General features: G+C 34.5%; 2 protein-coding genes across 2 annotated transcripts; one reads left to right on the top strand and one right to left on the bottom strand.

Annotated features, from left to right (window-relative positions):
- Positions 1 to 1,761: 1,761 nt before the first annotated feature.
- LOC144574596 (ubiquitin-activating enzyme E1 2-like) lies at positions 1,762 to 8,945 on the bottom strand. Its single transcript, XM_078324590.1, has 7 exons — positions 8,576 to 8,945; positions 7,937 to 8,154; positions 7,307 to 7,594; positions 5,783 to 6,274; positions 4,258 to 5,126; positions 3,461 to 3,893; positions 1,762 to 2,585 (listed from the first exon to the last, which is right to left on the bottom strand). Exons 1-7 carry the CDS (start codon positions 8,868 to 8,870, stop codon positions 1,983 to 1,985), a joined length of 3,198 nt encoding a protein of 1,065 aa, XP_078180716.1. The 5' UTR covers positions 8,871 to 8,945; the 3' UTR covers positions 1,762 to 1,982.
- A 1,914-nt stretch (positions 8,946 to 10,859) lies between these two features.
- LOC144574523 (pentatricopeptide repeat-containing protein At2g42920, chloroplastic-like) lies at positions 10,860 to 12,700 on the top strand. The gene has a single exon (XM_078324482.1). The coding sequence runs from the start codon at positions 10,922 to 10,924 to the stop codon at positions 12,461 to 12,463; it is 1,542 nt and encodes a 513-aa protein (XP_078180608.1). The 5' UTR covers positions 10,860 to 10,921; the 3' UTR covers positions 12,464 to 12,700.
- Positions 12,701 to 19,895: the final 7,195 nt, after the last annotated feature.

Raw genomic sequence — 19,895 nt, 5'->3', positions numbered from 1 at the left:
ACTAGTAATCGTGTCCGTGCACAGTAACGGAACAAATTATGTAATAGAAATCATTAAGTTCCTTAATAAGAAGGAGAGATAATTTAAATCAAATTTGTAGAGAAAAATAGTTAAATACTATATTTATCTACAAGATAACACATGTGAACTCTAGTGTAGTGGTAAGAATTTTGGCACCAAGTTGGGTTCGAATCTTGCCTTCAGCAGAAAAAAAGAAAAGGGGTGCGTGGTGCACAGGCTCGGTCTGCAGGTGCCGTGCGTGGTTCAGAGGCACGTTCCACGGGTGCGGCGCACGGTCTACGGGCACTGGGATCATATGCAGCGCGACCAGTGCATACTTAAGTGTTAAAGCTCATAATTTGGAAAATTCATCTATGTGTGATCTGGAAATTCAACGGTTGAGCATCATTCCGAAAAAAAAAAACAGTAAATCAAGACCCTTGCAGGATCTAGACATTAAGCTCCTTAATAAGGAGGAGAGATATTTTGAAAGAGGAGGATCAAGTTCCAACAATTTTTAAGTTATAATAAATTGTCATAACTATTTTTTATATTTTTAAAGTCTAAATCGTCGATCTAATCTCTACAATAAAATGTGCTTGGAGACCAAATTTTACATTTTTTGAAATTTTTTTACTATTTATTAAGATGGGTACAAAAACTAGTCAAATTCATATCATTGAATTTTGTACCCATCTTAATAAATAGTAAAAAGATTTCAAAAAATATAAAATTTGGTCTCCAAACACATTTTATTGTAGAGATCACATCTAACGGTTTGAATCGACAATTTGAACTTTGAAAATATAAAAATAGTTGTTGTAACTTAAAAATTATTGTAACTTGATTCCTCCTCATTTTAAAATTGGTCGCCATATTTTCTAATCTTACCTTGTATTTCAGTTGTAGCAATTTCGGCTCCGTCCGTAGAATTTTGAATCTTACCTTGTATTTCAGTTGTTGAAATAAAGCTGTTGAATCTTACCTTTTATTTCAGTTGTTGAAATAAAGCTTTTGAATCTTACCTTTTTTTTTCTTTTTTTTTTTTTTTTTCTTTTTTTTTTTTTCAAAAAAAAAGTTGTTGAAATAAAGCGAAATATATAATAAATTAAAAATTATTAGTGAGAATGAAAAGAGTCGAAGAGTATAAAATTTTGCTGATTTAATTTTACTCCAATTATAAAAGATATTTTAACGTTTATCTTAAAATACCTTAAAACACTTTTGTTTGATACATTAGAGCACCTTAAAACAATAAAGTTATAGCTACTTGCTAGTTGCCACACGTATTTTCTATTTTTTTTTTTTTAGTAAAAACTGAATGTCAGGTTATCTAATTATTTAATATTTATAAGAAACTTTCATTCAAATTTCAAACACGCAAGATCTTCGTCACTAAAGATATAACAAAAAAAAAAGCTATTTTTCTGCCTGCTACATATACTTAAGCTATTTGACAAAGCTTTACATACTCCTAATTTTACAAGTCACTTTTAAATCATTTTCTACGACTAATATACGCGTGCACCTTGAGAAACAACCCATATTCAATTGAAGGCATTAAAAAAATTCAGTTACAAAATTGAAATCGTCTAATAAATCGGTAAATTGCATATCAAATCTCATCACTTTACGTAATGATGTAAATCAGTTAATATGTTAAATCTTAATTTTTAGAGCTTTATAATAACAATTAGCAAAATTATCAAATTCATTCATTAGCACTGAATCTTAACTATGGCTGACATCTTTTCTAGAACCTTTTTATAAAGAAATTGCAAATTCTTGAAAAACTATTATTTTGCAATTATGAAACTGCGTATAAATTACACACAATGTTCAGTTTCTCCCACTCCTAAGTTCAAGGGAGAGCGACAAATTATTCTCTGTAATTTACAAACACAATGCACTTCTATGCTCCTTAAAAAAAATAAAAAAAGCACCAACACAGCACATTCCTAAGGGGAAATCAATGGAAATCATTATTTTCCCCTAAAATCAATGGAAATCAATGGCACATCCACATCATTTCCCTCTTCATCCTCACACCCAGCCACCACATCCAGGTGGCGCCGGTACGGAGGTACCTCTACCTTTGCCACTTCACGTGCCAGCTCAACCACCTTTCTGTCCAATCTCTCTCCATGCCTTGGAAACATGCTATTATACAACAGACTTGTGCCGCATGAAATGCTATAAGCACTCAGCCCCTTCTCACTCAACCAATCCAAAACCTCTCTTAGGGTTACATTCCCTTCTATAATCCACCTGTCCCAAACAGTCCAGCTGGCACCCCGGTGGCGTACTTTCTTGGGTGGAACTGGTTCAGCCATGGAGAAGAGAGGAATTGCCAGGTTGGCAAAAGTATTGCGGTATGCAGACAAATCAACGTTTCGAGCTAGGATTTTGTAGAGCTCAAGGCAAACAAGACCAGTTGCTGCAGCAGTGGCAGTGGCAATCGCTGGGATGATGCGGCCCGCAATGAGCTTGGCCTTAAAACGGTCAACCTCTTGAATTGAGTAGTTGCGGGCCCGCATGTTGGCCAGGCCCGAAATTAGATCCATGTGGTAGTTGGTGTCATCATCCTAAAAAAACATTAAAATGAATATTAAAGATATGAACGGTTTATGTTATGGACTTGGTATCTAGTACAAGTCTACCAAATAAGTTCAAGTAGCATTAGGTTGATATATTATATTATGCAACTCCAACAAGGTCAAGTGCTGTACTGTACCAAACCAAACTTGGATCTTCTACTTAAGTTCACTTCTCCAGTTATATAATCTCGAAATAATGAAATATAGATATCCTTAACTATTACTATAGTCCAATGCTAAGTATGAAAATTCATATCTAGAAAGAGTTGGTCTACAGTGCTTTGGGAAGTTAAGCACGTGTTTTACTTCCCACCCATATTTTGTGATTTCAAGGTCCCCACAGTGGAAATAAATCTGCTGTGATTCTGAAAGAATCACAGGACCCTGTGATCCCAAATCCACCCCTTCATTTTTTGGAATGCACAAATCTCAAAAGCACTCATATTTTTTTGCACGAATCTCCAAACATATAAATGGATGGACAGGTTCCTGTGATTCCAAAGAATCACAGCAGATTTTTATCCCCAAACAGTTGAACCGTTCAACAAGATCTCCATATTAAATGTGCTTGGAGACCAATTTTACATTTTTTGGGAATTTTCCACTATTATTTTTTTTGTAGGTACAAAATCACCTTTTTATGGTCCAGAATTTTCTGAAAAACAGTGATTTTCTCCATACATATCTATAAAAATAGTAAAGATTTCCAAAAATGTAAATTTGGTCTCCAAGGACATTTTAATATAGAGATCATGTTGAACACTTAGGATAGACTATTTGGACTTTCAAAATGGGTATTTGTTTCACTTCCCAAAGAACCATAGCCCATCAGCTATTTATATATGGGGCATATACATACAAACCTTTTCAAAGTGTACTGGCTTCATGCGGAACCCAGCTGGAAGTTTCTTCGACAACTGCTCCAGCCTGGCAATGAGGCCATCAATGACATCAGCATCATCAATAGAAGAACTAGCCACACTAGTTGCCGTCTCATCAGTGACGATCTTAACTCCCTCTTTCGGTGCAAACTCTGATATTGACACTTCACCAACGGCCTCTGCCAACTTTTTAGGGTTTGTGGCCCAATTGGGGACCAGTAAATTGAACGACTCGGCCCGTAAGATCGAGGCAGCCATGAGGAGGTTTATGTGACTTGGATCAGCTGGATCAAATTTCACTGGCCGAGGAAAGCGCTTAGGTGGGGACCAGAAAGGCGTGCCTGAGCTGGTGATGGAGTCTTCCGGAAAGGTGAAGGTGAGTTGTTTTATGCGGCTTGAGAAGTTATCTTCAAATCTGAGTACAGTGCAATGTCGTTTTGAGTTGGGTGGCAATTTATTATTTTTGTAATTATACTGTGAAGTAATTAGCATTTGCCAATTACACCTAAATTTTCTTCTCTTGTTTATTTTTGGGACAAAATGACAAACTCCTTTTGCCCATAAGACCCAAACTTTCTTTTAACTACTACATGGGTCTTATTATGGGACACTTGGATTATTTACAAACATCTAAAAAAGGATTTTAGCAAAGTAACTAAAAACTGAAAGTTTTGTAATCTACGACAAAGAAATTCTAGAATGTAACAAAATAGAAAAAAAAATCATAATAAATACACAGCCATGCAATTGACATAGAAACAAAGATAGAGTTCACATACTTGAGCCGGGCCCACGTGATGCAATCCTTGAATGTCTCACACCTCTCCTTTTCCAAACATTCCAGTATGCTCTCCAGTTTATCCCTTGCCTGAGCATCACCAGCATTTTGCATAGCTGATGTGTACCCTTTTGGATCTTCCAAAAATGCATTCACTTCAGTGGGTGTCTTCTCAAACAACCCTTCAAATTCTGAGCGAGCCCATGCTAGGCAATGGTTTATGTTATGAGGGAAAGAGTGTACTGTACACATAGGCGCCTCCCTCTCAGGTGGGTCCCTTGAGGCCCCATAGTTCTCTGTCAGATGTGGTATGACCACCTGTGTGTTGCATTTTGCACCTAGTGTACCCGACTCCAAGAGGGGTTTTTGAAAGTACACACACCGCGAGTCCACATACAATCTGGCATTTACATTATCCAGTGCATTGATAACAGCATCCAAGTTCTCCCAAAACTCATCATTGAACACATTCTCCGTCTCTGGGCCCACCCGATTTTGCAATGCTACTATATTGAGATTAGCGTTTATTAACCTGGCAGCCGAAGCTGCGACAGTGGATTTCGATTGGCCAATGTGGGACTCACGAAAGAGGAACTGACGGCTGAGATTGCTCTTCTCAATGATGTCATCGTCAGTTAAGGTCAGGGATCCTGTGGGCCCACAAGAAACCCCCATTAGGGCAAGGTTCTTCAGGAACTCACAACCTAGGGCACCTGAACCCACCATGAAGATTTTGGCGTTTTCTAGCTTTGTCTGTAGATCAGCACCAAGGACTGAGATTTGAGCATCGTACCGTGTGTTAAGTGGTTTTATATCAGTGGGGCCCAGGGGTTCAGGCGGGAGAGACTCGATGGAGTCAAAGTAGAAAAACTGTCAGAAAAAAAAAATTACAACATGTCAGATGGACATATATATGGCTGAGATATAAACAGCAGATAGACCACAACACACCTCTCTCTCTCTAAAGGAGAGAGATGTGTGCTTTATGTGTATGTAGAAAGAGAAAGACCAGAAATTTTGCTCATGAACAATATCAGTATGAAACCACTACAAATTTGATGGTGGTCACCATGCACCAGTATAGATATAATTTGTTTTTTTCTTCATTCTAGTATATATTTATACTTTGGTATAAATAATATGCAACTACTATTTTACTTGGACAGAAAAGGTGATTTCCATTTAAATTGTATAAGTTCAACCCTCGTAAAAAACAAGAAATTGCAAATTGGTTCACATAAAAAACAAGTTAATTATTTCTTTTCTTTTTTGTTAAAATCAACTAGGACAAAGCAAACAAATCTTCTTCATTGATTCCAGCAATTTGATATAAAGAATATAGCGCAATTTGGTTTTGTTTCAGTAGACTTCCTTTAGAGTGTTTGCCATCATCCACAAAGAATCACAAAGAATGTAGACCAGGGTGCAATTTAAGAATGTAATGGTATTGAATATCAAAATAATAAATCTAGGCATCTTTGCCCAAAACAAAAAAGAGCCTTACAAAGCTTTTCCAAATAAAGTACCTGAAAAATGGGATGAAATTTCCCAGAGCACGCTTTGACCACCTCCTGTCCCACCACACCCCCAAACAAAGCCGCCATGGGGTTTAATACCGCCCGTGACCCATTCGAGAAAATGCCAAGCACCTTTCCATCAGCTTCCCCAACCTCTCCATTGACGCCTCTCGCAAATTCAATAATCCTCTCCATGTCCTCCATGGCTCCAGCCACGGGAAACCGACCAAGCTCAGATCTAAACTGATCCAACGCCTGAAATGCTGAGTGCAAAAGGGCAGGACGGTCCATCTTGGAAAAATCACTTAGGAGGAACTCACCTGGGTCTTTATTGGCTTCCCTCAATGGCTTGAATTGAAGCACTTTAGGTACTTTTACCTGGGTGACTATGCCTCCGCTTTTGTATGTACCGAAGTTGGTCGTGTCTTCTTCTAAGAAAAATGAATATGGCCTTGTGCTATTTATTCTTCTCGGTTTTCCATCATTTAGCTCTGGCATTCCCTGGTTTGAAGAGAAAAAATAAATAAACAATGGATTTTTTCTTTAAATGATTATCTTGTATCAGTTTCCTTTTCAAATCATAGTGCAAATAGCACATGATATCTTTATTTGCTACTTCACAATGAGACCAAAATTAGTTAATCATGTTCACGTAACACTCCCCCCGAGTCACTTAAACAGAGTTAACCCCAAAAAAGAAAATGAAAGCGTCCTTGACATTTTTCATGTAAACAAGAAATTGCTTCATAAAACAGACAAGCAAACCTGAAAATCAAATTGGTCAAACATTGACTGTGTTTAGACTAAGATAACAGATATATCGCTATAGGTTGACAAAATATGTCAACAGATAACAGAATGCACATGTCCATCACATTAATGTAAATTGATGGAAGATATTGGAAGACTATACCATGCATATGCAACATATCAATTTGAGTGAGGCTATGGTACTATGCATAAAGCAGATTGGTATGTACTACGGATCAACATTTTCATTTTCATAGTCCAAAGAGTCAATCTGAACCATTCAACATGATTTCCATATGAAAATGTATGTCCAGACTAAATTTTACATTTTTTAGAATTTTTTATCTATTTTTTAGATAGGTAGAAAATCACTACTTTTGAGTGATCTAGAATCTTTAAATCAAGAGGAGTTTCTACCTATCTAATAAAATATGAAAAAAATTGTAAAAAATGTAAAATTTGATTTACAAGTACATTTTCATATGGAGATCATGTTGAACGGTTCGGATTGATTGTTGGATTTCAAAAATGAAAATATTGATCCGTAGTATGGACCAATATGCGGCTATGCATAGGACCATAGCCTCTAACAATTTTCTACATAAATTAGGAAGAATAGTAGTTATTTGAGTATTTGGGACGAGACTATAGACAATGAAATTAGAATACGATGGTGTAGGTCATGATCATGTTTTAAAGTAACATGAAAATTATCACTTCTTCATCTTTTCACGAATATATGTGAGAGTTCAGAAAAAAAAATAATTAAATAAAGAATTATACCTGGATTTCAGAGAAAATCACGAGATCACCATCCTGAAATTCAAGCCTCTCATCATCAACACATGTCACAAGTGCAGGATTATCATTGCTTATAGAGGCAATAATGCCGGTACGCGGCTCCTCTCCGTCTACATCCAATACAGTAAATTCTGGGCCGAAATCACTAAAGACGCCCCCAAATAGTCCCCGAATTTCGCATTTAATAAAAGGGATCGGTGGTGTGTGGCTATGGCAGTAGTCATTGAATTCTATTGCTTTCTCCAGACTTATGTCAGTAAACACCACAGTCTGAAAAAAGATAAAGGCAACAAAAATGTTATAAACTGTTCAAGTAATATCTGTATAGAAAACATGCTACAGCAATTAGTCTTTGTTATGGTAATTTAACTGGTGCACAAATGGCAATTAATTGCGTAATTGATCCTATGCTGGTTACAAAACAAACACAGAAGTGAAAGCTAAACTGAGCACCAACTCATGAACCATTTGGTATCAACCAGTACAGTACAAGTACATATCATACAGCAAGTTTTACTTGTTTACAAGTGACACTGCAAATTTAACTATGCAATGCTAGAGACTGCCAAAAATCAACTGATACAGTGAAGAAAGAACCAATTTAGCAAATACCTGAAAATCAGAGAGTTGTTCTTTCACCAAAGGAGCAGTTAGAGAAGAGACTTTGACAGCATTGTTTAACTCTTGTAGCTTTGACACACAAGCCTCAGCACGATTTTTGCCAATATCACCCTCTGATAATGAGAAATTTGCAGATAGGTCCCACATCTCCACCTCCCCTTCATCATGTAGTGTCACTGATTTTACCCCAGCGAGCACTAGGTTCTTTGCTGTTACAGTAATTCAAAATTTAAAAGTAATAAAATTATAAAAAATGACATGTGATATCTATTAATACTGCTCCACTGTTAATGTGTTCTTACCAGTCTATGTACAAGCCAGTTCTTACCAGTCTATCGAGAATTCAAGGTCTAGTGTATAAACACAGTTCGAATGAATATATGATATAAGAACAACACAGAATTTTTTCTATATTCGCATCATTTAAATCCAATTTCAGTAGGGAGATTCAGCTTGATAGCTATACAAACACAAGTACCAAATTGATCAGAAAAGAACTTCATATCATTAGTTATCCCACCAATCAAAAAACAAAATAGAAAATCAAGTTCATTTTTTCAAGGCCCTTATCTCTTACTGAGGAAGAAAACAATATCAGCAATAAACAAAAATCAACAGAAGTATCCATACCAATCTCTGCTCCAAGTCCTTGTAACCCCGAAACTAGCACATTAGATGCAAAGAGACGGCGCATAGTCTCTCTCCCGTACACCGCGAGTTGTCTACTATGCAAATCTTCATCTATGTCCGATTTCTCTTTCTCCACGACCTCTCTCGGCTCCTCCGCCGATTGACCTTCTGGACTCTTTCTCGGTCGCTTGTACTGTGATAACACGCACAGAACTCCGGCGAGACCTACTGCTCCGGCAATCAGGTACGGCCAGTAATGGCGAACGAAAAGGGGGTTCAGATCAGTTGGAAACATCGTTGAACGACTGCGAAAGTGCGAATCCAGAGATTTCGAGGAAAACAGAAACAAAAGGAGGTTTTGTGAGAATAAATATAATGGTATCTTTACACCTGTACATTTCTTTTGACGGAGAGAATCCCTGATTCATTGTATCTATGCATGTGTGGTCATTCGTGTAGTATGTTAATGTATTGGAGGGTTATATTGTGGGCCTGTTGGGCCTTAAAGTGTCCACTTTTGGGTTTTAATTTGTTTTATTTTGTGTACGAGACGCCCAAAAGAGCCGATTAATTTTATTTAAGTAAAATATCATTACTATTTTTTTATGAAAACAAAGGTAAACTTATGAAAGAAGGCCGCAAACTTTTTTTGAAAAATATTTTGTTATTAGAACTCGTGATCTGATAACCGGCCACAAATTGGATCGGAAATTTTATTAATTAAAAAAGAAAATCGATATATGTAAATCCGGCCTCAAAGTTGACGCTATATACAATTGTTTTTGGCGGCATGATTTTCTATTTTTAAAATGTACAGCATTTTTTTACTATAAAATCACTAAGCTGGCATGGCAAATATTTTTTTTCTCAAAATCAGCTATGGATACTAAATAGCCAACAACATTTTTTTTTCTAGAGTAAAATCTACGAATTAAAAGTAATTCAAAACGTGAAAAGTAAAACCCTCATTGTAGCTCAACCAATGGAAAGAAGAAAAATACATGTACTGAATAATTATTTTTAAGTTTTTATAATCTTTAAATAAAAAAGAATTTCCAAATAGAATAATTTTGGTATCTTGAATCAAAATAAAAGACTAACACTTTTTTAGTTTATTTTGAAACCCATTAGAGAGAAACTATGTAATATGTATATTAGTATATTACTGATTAACTCATGCTATGGATCAATTTCTTTCTTTTTAAAATTCAAACAGTGGATCTAAATATCTAAGTTGGATCTCTATATGAAAATCAGAAAATATACTTGGAGACCGAAGTTAAAATTCTTTTTAATTTTTTTTTTTTACTTTTTTAGATAGGTAGAAAATTACTTGATCTAAAAATTATGAATAGTTTATTTGGAAAACGGAGACCCGACCCGATTTCCGTTAATTTCGGAAAGTGGATGAGAAATAGATGATCCGATTCTTTAGGGGAAGGAAAATCCGACAAAATAGGAGGTATAACAGAATAGAGAATTTTGGTAGGGGGTTTAAAGAAAATCCAGTGGTACAGTTCTTGCGCTAATTATGTTTAAATGAATCAGACGTGCCCTTCATTTTATTAATGATAATCTAATTAATATGAGTGGTAGCACTTTGTTTATGACTCCTACTTCTATTAGATTTTAGGTTTAAATTCTGATTTTCAATGAGGCTTTAAATTTTGATACGAGTTGGTGTGTTTGCAATACACATCCAACATGAGATTAGAAGTGAAGTCAAACTTTTAAACTATAGCAATAAAAAAAATATTAGAAGTTAATCATATAAATTTGCATACTGTGCATAGAGGTCAATTTTACAACACTCGTAGCATTTTACTGTAAAATACATAAAAAAATCAATGATAAACACATCAATTTTGAATCTAGATACATGTTTGAACAATTCGTAGTTTAGTACTCATGGTTTTCTACTACTCTACACCTTGTTGAATGCTGCTGGAAATGCTAAGTTTTTGCTAAAATTAAGTTTAACACCCTTGTTGTTTTGAAAACTCATTGTTGTTGCACCCAAATGTTGCAATATTTCTTTAAAACAAATTTACTTCCTTTTACTATTTTGTTTCTGGTATGAATTATGTGCTATTTGGACATTTTTTTTTTTATTCTTAATCCAGTAGAAGTCTGAGCATCTGTTTTTTTATTCTTAATCCTGTATAAAAAAACTGATTACAATTTACAAGTTACAACTTACAACCGGCTATTTTGCCTGTATGAAAAAACTGGATGGCCCATTCAAAGGCCCAAATCAAGCCCAGTAAATTTACATGCACATCCTCAAATACATTTTTTCTTAGCGAAGATGTGGCATTGCCACAGACTGAGAGAACACGAGAGAAAATGCTCCAAATTTGCACGAATTCTCCATCCATATCCAAATTCATCTCCGACCATCCATCTCTCATCCTTCTAGAAACCAAATGCACCTCCATGGTGCACCTCCGTCAACTCCACTCCCACCTCATTCGCACCGGCCTTGCCCGAGACCTCATTGCCACCAGCCGCCTCCTCTCCTTTACCGCCACCTCCCCCTCCGGCGACCTCTCCTACGCTCTCCGCCTCTTGTCCCATTTTCCCAACCCCAACACCTTCATGTACAATATCTTAATAAGGGCATTCTCTAAATCCTCTACTCCGGACCTTGCACTTGAACTATTTGTTGAACTGCTTTGCGGTGGGACGATGCCTGATAGGCTCACCTTCCCTTCTGTTTTCTCGGGTTACTCTCGGTTGGGCTGGGTGTGCAATGGCAGAGAGCTTCATGGCATGGTGGTGAAGCTTGGGTTGGCTGGTGATATCTATGTGCGCAATGCCATGATGGCTATGTATGCTACAGGTGGTTATGTAATTGAAGCATCTGTTCTGTTTGATGAATGTGTGGAGTTTGATGTTGTTTCATACAATTCGATGATTACAGGTTTGGCGAGAGGGGGTCAGGTCGATGAGGCAAGAGCTCTGTTCAATGAAATGCCTGAGAGGAGTGTGGCAACTTGGAGCACTATGATTAGTGGGTACGCGAGGAATGGCAGAGACCAAGAAGCATTGGCTCTGTTTTCATTGATGCAAAGTAAAGGAATGGAGCCTAATGTCAATATATTGGTTAGCCTATTAGGGGCTTGTGCTAACCTGGGAGCAATTGATCAAGGGATCTGTGTCCATTCATACTTAGAGGAGAACAACATTGAAATTAATCCCCTCATGGCCACAGCAATTATCGACATGTATTGTAAATGTGGGGAATTGGAGAATGCTCTTGAGGTGTTTGCTGAAATTCCTAAGAAAGCTTTGTCAACATGGAATGCTATGATTTTGGGATTGGCTATTCACGGCCGTTACCATGAAGCAACTGATTTGTTTTCCATGCTACAAAATTCAGGATTAAAACCGGACAATGTCACATTTGTTGGTATCTTAATGGCATGTGGTCATTCTGGTAGGGTTAATGAAGCAAAAAATTACTTCTATCTGATGTCTCAGCACTACGGCATTGAACCAGAGATCCAACACTACGGTTGCATGGTTGACGCATTAGGTCGAGCAGGGTTTTTAACAGAGGCCGAGGAGTTAATTACCAAAATGCCCATGAAGCCTGATGTGGCAATATGGGGTGCATTGCTCTCTGCTTGTAAGATGCATGGTAACAGAGAGTTGGCAAATCACGCAGCAAAAGAGGTCATGGAATTGGATGCACGAGATGGTGGTGGGCATGCTATCTTATCGAATATTTTTGCCAATGGTCAAGAATTTGGTGATTCTATTAACACTAGATTAAAGATGAGAGAGAAAGGTGTGAGGAAAGAAAGAGGAGGAAGTATGATAGAGGTGAATGGGATGGTGCATGAGTTTCTGGCCCATGGCAATTTGCCACTGTCAAACTTATGACATACAAACATCTATAGAAAAAGGTTTGTAAAAATCTTGTACAAAATTACATATCAAGTTAATACTGAATTATATTCTATATATTGAAAGTATTCTCTTCTTAGGATTAAGGTTTGTGTATAGTATCTTCGTATTGGGGTTGTGCATTATTTTTTTTAATCAATAGACGTGTAGTAGAAGAAAGCAATTACTTCAGAAAAAATATATGATTGATCTATAGATGGGTCATTTCATTTGCATCTACACCAGAAGGAAAGAAACTGACAAGTCATATTAGTTCTGTCAGTGCTTTCTGCATTTACTCCATCAAAGGAATAATAGTTATTACTCATTAATATTATCATAATCTAGGTCTATAATAAATATTTATATCAAGATAGAATCATAGATATGCAAGTATATTTTATTGCTAGCTACATGTATTGTAGTCTGAACTAGCAATAGAAACCATTAACTCATTACATAGGAACTATCCAATATAAAAATTCTCAAAATATTATCATCGTTTTCTACATGCTCTCTCTCTCTCTCTCTCTCTCTCTCTTAGTTTTCTTTTTCTTTTGATTTGAAGAGATATATGATGAATGGAATAGGAGGGAATTGAGAGAATAATCGGACATTTAGGTATTCTGTAAGGGTTTTTGTATCTTAAACTGTAAGGATTAAAAATATGAGAAATGAACTGGATAATTTGGGGCGGTACTCTCCTGTTTATTTTAATGTTTTGAAACAAAATTGTGTATTCAAGACTGGTATACTGATCTGATTGGTACCAGTACCAATTTATTTGTGAACCAGTCGCAGACCCACTGTGGCAGTCTCACCAACTTAGTTACATGTGTTGGTACAGTGGGCATGTACTATCTGATCGTTTGCATGACAGTCATGACTGTAATGTGATACACTGATACTGTGGTACAGAATCATAGATTGTTTGTAAAACTTGTTACATACTAAAATAATTGAAAGTTTTGTTCAAGTTACTAAAGTGTACCTAAGATAGAGTATGGTGCTTCATGCAAATTTTTAATTTCAAAGGTAGCTTAATTTTTATATCCAAATGAAGTATGGTTCTTTTGCAAACAATGTAAACAAAAAGGGTTCAAGGCAAATTTCTCCCTTTTATATATGTATCACTGTTTGGCACTAAAGGCTTGGTTGTTCTTGTTCTTGTTATATCACTAAAATTATAGCATATGAATTGGTGGTGTCTTCTGTGGATTTTATATTTAAAGAGAGGCTCTACAAGAAACATTCGCTGAGCTTGAACTCAGGCCGTGGCATATACTGCATTTTGAACAATCAATGGATGATCTTGTCATGCTCTTACCCTTAATTAGATCAATCAAGCAGTAAAACACAAATCAAACAAATTTTATTGAAAGCTGAAAAGATGCAGTAACGGCGAAGCCTGAGTTTAGATAAACAAATTTCACAAATTTTACAACAGATTCATCAAATTGATCTAATACAATAGTTCTCTATTTATAAGCAACGCCTTTCTGACCCAAAAAAAAAAAATAAATAAATAAATTCGTTATTCCTATCGTCCAAATTTGATCGAAGTTCCGGTCTATATGCATTTTGGCCAGGATATTTTATTTTCAGGTAGTTCCAATTTTCGATAATTTGGTGAGTTGGAGATTTGTTTATTTGGTGTCTAGGTTAATAGAATAGGGCAATCTTATCAAAGCGGTGTTTTGGACAATTGTGACGATATCACCTTTTGGCGGTTTATAATTCAAATTTGGTGATTTATTAAGTGATTGGATATTTTGGTATTTTTAATGGTTAAGAGTTTGTGATTTGATTTTAAGGTCCACAATAAAGATAATGTCATGATTTTGATGCTTGTGAGTTTGTGATTTGGTTTTACGGTGCATAATAAAGATAATGTCATGATTTTGTTCGACTTACTGACTTATGTCTGTTCGGTGGTAAATTAATTTTTATTGTTTACGTGGGGAAAAAAAAATTCAGTTAGATTGATTTATTTTTTTCCATATGAACAGTAAAAGTCATTCAAAATTTTTGGCAACCCATTTCCTTTCCTTTTCTCAAAGGTTTCGCCGAACAGACCCTTACTGTCCAAATTGAATAAAGGGTTTAAGGATTTAAAATGTGAGAAGTAATTTGTCAGTTAAGTTCCATATTGACAATAACTTGATATTTGAAAACAACTATCGTGATGTTTAGGACAATTCAGAGCGAGTCATAAGGATCGAATTTTCAAGCATATTGAGATATTTTTCACAAAAGCTTAAAACTTAACTCTCTATGAATGTAGATTATTCTTCTTTTTTTTTTTTCTATATCCAAGTAGCAACTACAAAAATAACTGTGTTTACAACCTCAAAAATCTAAAAAACTTAAAAAAGATAAAATACAATAAAACAATAAACCCTTCTCTCAACCCACTACAGCTGAACCTCTACAACACTTCAACCACATTTCGGTCTCTTCTTTAATATCCCGTGCTAACAACTAAGGAGGCTTCCACGAACAACCAAAGATACACGCATTCCATTGTTTCCACACTCCTCAAAGAATGTAGATTATTCTTCTCTAACATGAAAACAACATGAATAGATATTACACCACTAGCTAGTCAATGCTGCATTAACTGCTGCTGTCAATTGAAAGGCATGTTTGATCAGGTCAAATGAAATTTATTATGATTAAAGGATTTTGTATCCAATAGACATCATGCGAATAAGATATTTATTTTCACTGCTACAGAACATCTGATCAACAACGATCGAACACCAACGATTTCTATGTCATACCTTAGGTAACATGATTTCTTTCTTTCTTTTTTCTTTCTTCTTTTTTTTTTTTGAGAACCAGACAGTGCCTTTCAGGTTAATACAGTTAACATGATTTCTGAACGAATTGATGCTGGTATCATCACCGCTATCAATTTGAGAAGGAAATAAATATGTTGTTATTTCAATGGAATATCAGGACCTGTTATTCCGATCTCAATCATTCAAAGTTTTTCATGTGCGAATCTCAATGTAGAACTTTTTCATGCACAAATCTCAACAAAATTGAATGGTTGGAATCGGATTCCATTGGAATAACAGCAGATTTATTTCCAGTTGAGAGAGATGTCAAGATGTGAATTAGAATTTGTAATATTTTTTAGATTATGATATGCATCTCAGATTGAAATACTTTTGTCAGAAATATCTTTCTCTAGCTGGAACTTTTATATTTTCTTTCCGGCTCATCTATTTTTGAAAATTTATATTAAACATAATATAGAAATTGTATTACGATAGTAGATATTCTTGTATAAGAATATATATATATATATATATATATATAGGATTTGGCTAATATGCTATGGGTAGCTAAGAGGCCTCCCGTGCTACGGCTCAATATTCGACTTTTCAAAATTCTAACGGTCGATCCGAACTGTTCATCTTGTTCTCCATATTAATATGTGTTTGGAGACCAAATTTTACATTTTTTGAAAATTTTTTACTATTTTTTTAGATTTATTGAATATCGCTGTTTTTTATGGTCCAGATTTGTCTGAAAAACAGCGATTTTCAATAAATCTAAAAAAATAGTAAAAAATTTCCAAAAAATGTAAAATTTGGTCTCCAAGCACATATTAATATGGAGAACAAGATGAACGGTTCGGATCGACCGTTAGAATTTTGAAAAGTCGAATATTGAGCCGTAGCACGGGAGGCCTCTTAGCTACCCATAGCACCGTAGCCAAGTCCTATATATATATATATCTAGAGAGAGAGAGAGAGAGAGGCTAATATACAAACATTTGTTCCTGGATTCATGAACAAACGGTTCGGTTCTCCGATTTTCAAAGTCCAAACAGTCGTTCCAAACTGTTAGATATTCAATCTATATTAAAATGTGCTTGGAGACTAAATTTTATGTTTTTTGAAAAAAAATTACTATTCATTAAGATGATTTGAAAATAGTTGTTTTTCAATGGTGCAGAATTTTAATAATAACATCGATTTTCAAATCATCTTAATAAATAGTAAAAAAATTTCAAAAAATATAAAATTTGATCTCCAAGCACATTTTAATATAGATTGAATATCTAACGTTTGGATTGACTGTTTGGACTTTGAAAATCAGAGAACCCAACCGTTTATTTCTAAGTCCATAAACAAACGTTTGTATATTAGCCATTCTCTCTCTCTATGTATATATTCACGGTATTATTGTTGTGTGGTAACAATATTCATTAAGAAATTTCTTTGTAATTCCTCTGTCTTTCTGTCAAACACAATTTTGTTCAATAGTTTTGACTGAACACATGCCGCAAAATTGAGTCGAGTGAAGCTTAATAACATGAATTGAGTTCGAGTTCTACACAAATTAAATTATTAGTACTTGATGTATATTTGCTTATCAATATTTAGTTTATTTTATAAAGAAATTGAAAAATTAAACTACACTTGTATCTAAATACAAACATATTAGAGCTCATTTTATTGAACTAGTCAAACGTAAGTTATATTCGAATCAAATATTGAGCGAGGCGCGAGTTATGACCGATATTTTTATTTTTACTCAATTTTTAAAATATTTAATAAAAATAACCAGGGTCTAATCAAAATTTTAAAAATGCCCAAAACGTGGAAAAAATCCGCGGTCCCGAATTTAATTCGGAACAGCGGAAAAAATCAATGGCCTAGTGTTTTTTTTTTTATAAACTCATTGTTTTTATAATATATGTATAATATATGTAGAGATGGGCTACGGTGAGTTGCGAAGTAAAGCGACTATTTTACTTCACACTCATATTTTGCGATTTGAAAATTCAAACAACTGATCCGAACCGCTCAACATGATCTCCATATTGAAATGTGCTTGGAGACCAAATTTTACATTTTTTGAAATTTTTTTACTATTTATTAAGCAATTTTGAAAATCGCTGATCCGATGGTCCATAAATTTTTACTGTTTTACTGTTCACAGCAAAACAGCAGTTTTCAAAATTGTTTAATAAATAGTAAAAAAATTCCAAAAAATATAAAATTTGGTCTCCAAGAACATTTAAATATGGAGATCACATCTAACGGTTCAGATCTGTCGTTTGGACTTTCAAAATGAAAATACGGCGTGAAGTAGAAACATGTTTTACTTCGCAACTCACTGTAGCTCTCAATATATGTAACGATTTCAAACCATTTTAATAAATAGTAAAAAATTCCAAAAAATGTAAAATTTGGTCTCCAAGAACATTTTAATATAGATTGAACATCTAACGGTTTGGATTAGTTGTTTGAACATCAAATACGAAGATATGACTCCGTAAGCACTTAAGTCAAAGTGCTATCGGTAGCAATTTAGCCATACTCACATATATTATATTACATTATATTATATATACATATATTATATTATATCTATACATATACATATACATATACATATACATATACATATACATATACATATACATATACATATACATATACATATACATATACATATACATATACATATACATATACATATACATATACATATACATATACATATAAAAAATCGCTGTTTTCAGCAAATCTGGACCATAAAAAAACAGCGATTTTCAATAAATCTAAAGAAGTAGTAAAAAAATTCTAAAAAATGTAAAATTTGGTCTCCAAACACATATTAATATGGAGAACAAGATGAACGGTTCGGATCGACCGTTAGGATTTTGAAAAGTCGAAATCCAAGCCGTTGCATGGAGGAGCTCTATGCTATGCATAGCATGCTAGCATATTCCATATATATATATATATATATATATATATATATATATATATATATATATATTCACGGTATTATTGTTGTGTGGTAACAATATTCATTAAGAAATTTCTTTGTAATTCCCCTGTCTTCTGTCAAACACAATTTTGTTCAATAGTTTTGACTGAACACATACCGCATGTGCAAAAAAAAAAATATCTTACAAAAAAAACAGATGAGAGGGTGGACTTGAGCAAATGCGTCCAAAAGACTTGTTTGTTTTTCTTTTTATTATTTGGTTTCATTCATCTCATACTTGGAATAGTAGTTGGAAAAACTTTTTTCACCGTTGAATGTTTACATTCAATCGTGAATGACTAAGGCATGTGTTTGATTCTAGACGTCATAATGTTGTCAAATTTTGATAATTAGGAATGTTAACTCTAACTCTAGCTTAATTTAATAATAAATTAAGTTGAGTCGAGTGAAGCTTAATAACATGAATTGAGTTCGAGTTCTACACAAATTAAATTAATTATTAGTACTTGATGTATATTTGCTTATCAATATTTAGTTTATTTTATAAAGAAATTGAAAAAATAAACTACACTTGTATCTAAATATAAACATATTATATTAGAGCTCATTTTATTGAACTAGTCAAACTTAAGTTATATTCGAATCAAATATTGAGCGAGGTGCGAGTTATGAGGTTTTCAAAAAATAGAAATAAAATATTATTTTATTTTCTTAAAGGGGGGAATATAAAAGTCAATAAAAATTATGTCATGATTGTTTCATAAACATAATTTGTGACTCGCTAAATATTTTATTATTGTTTTTCAAAAAAATTTAAAAAGTATATGTTATGGTTATTAGGGAGAAGAACCCTAATTTTTTTTTAAAAAGTATAATTGTGTTGTTGTAAATTCTTTGAGAAAATTTTGTCTATTCTAAAATAGCTCACACTGTCACAATGCCTGAATTGATAAATTCACGATAATTCACAACCTGCTAGTTGTACTAGTAAAATTTGTTACCAACCATTTGTAAAAATTATGGCTACACTGTGTTTCTCTTCACGAGTATCCTCCCAAGTTATCTTGCGGGTGAGGTTACTTTTACCGGGTAAAGAATTCATGTTTAATCGGAATTTAGGGGCTCTTTTAAGATTTATGCTAATTTATAGCGGACAGTTCAAATTTAACCTCACACGGAGTATCTCATAGGATCTATGACAATTCACAATAGTCACAATATTATCAGTATACCCTCGCGGATAGAAAAAATACCTTTATGTCGGTATACCCTCGTGGATAGTCACTTTTTACTCTTGTGGATACTGTCCCATTCTTGTAACTCCCTTCTCACAATAGTACAACACCATCTCACGACACCAAAACCGATATCTCATGAGCGGAATCAGAAAAATTTTTAATGGAATCAAATATCATATATATAGAGAATGTTGATAACGATCACAAAACATGAAGTGTGACAATTGGAATCAACAATGAATTTTTTTTTTCATTTTTATGAAGATCAGATATAATGCATGGCGATGAGCAGATCTAGCCGTTGGAGTGCGACGGCTATTGGACGAAAGCGTTACCGGTCATGGAGAGAGATAGAGAAGGAGATAATAGAGTGTTTAAGGGTAATGTAGATAAGTATAATCACCATGTTTGGTTGTGGCCTAAAGGGTGGAATA

The sequence above is a fragment of the Carex rostrata genome, chromosome 23, assembly GCF_964058835.1.
Source record: "Carex rostrata chromosome 23, lpCarRost1.2, whole genome shotgun sequence".
NCBI classification, from domain to species: Eukaryota; Viridiplantae; Streptophyta; class Magnoliopsida; order Poales; family Cyperaceae; genus Carex; species Carex rostrata.
The sequence above is the reverse complement of the archived record's forward strand: the minus strand, read 5'-3'. Positions and strand labels throughout refer to the sequence as shown.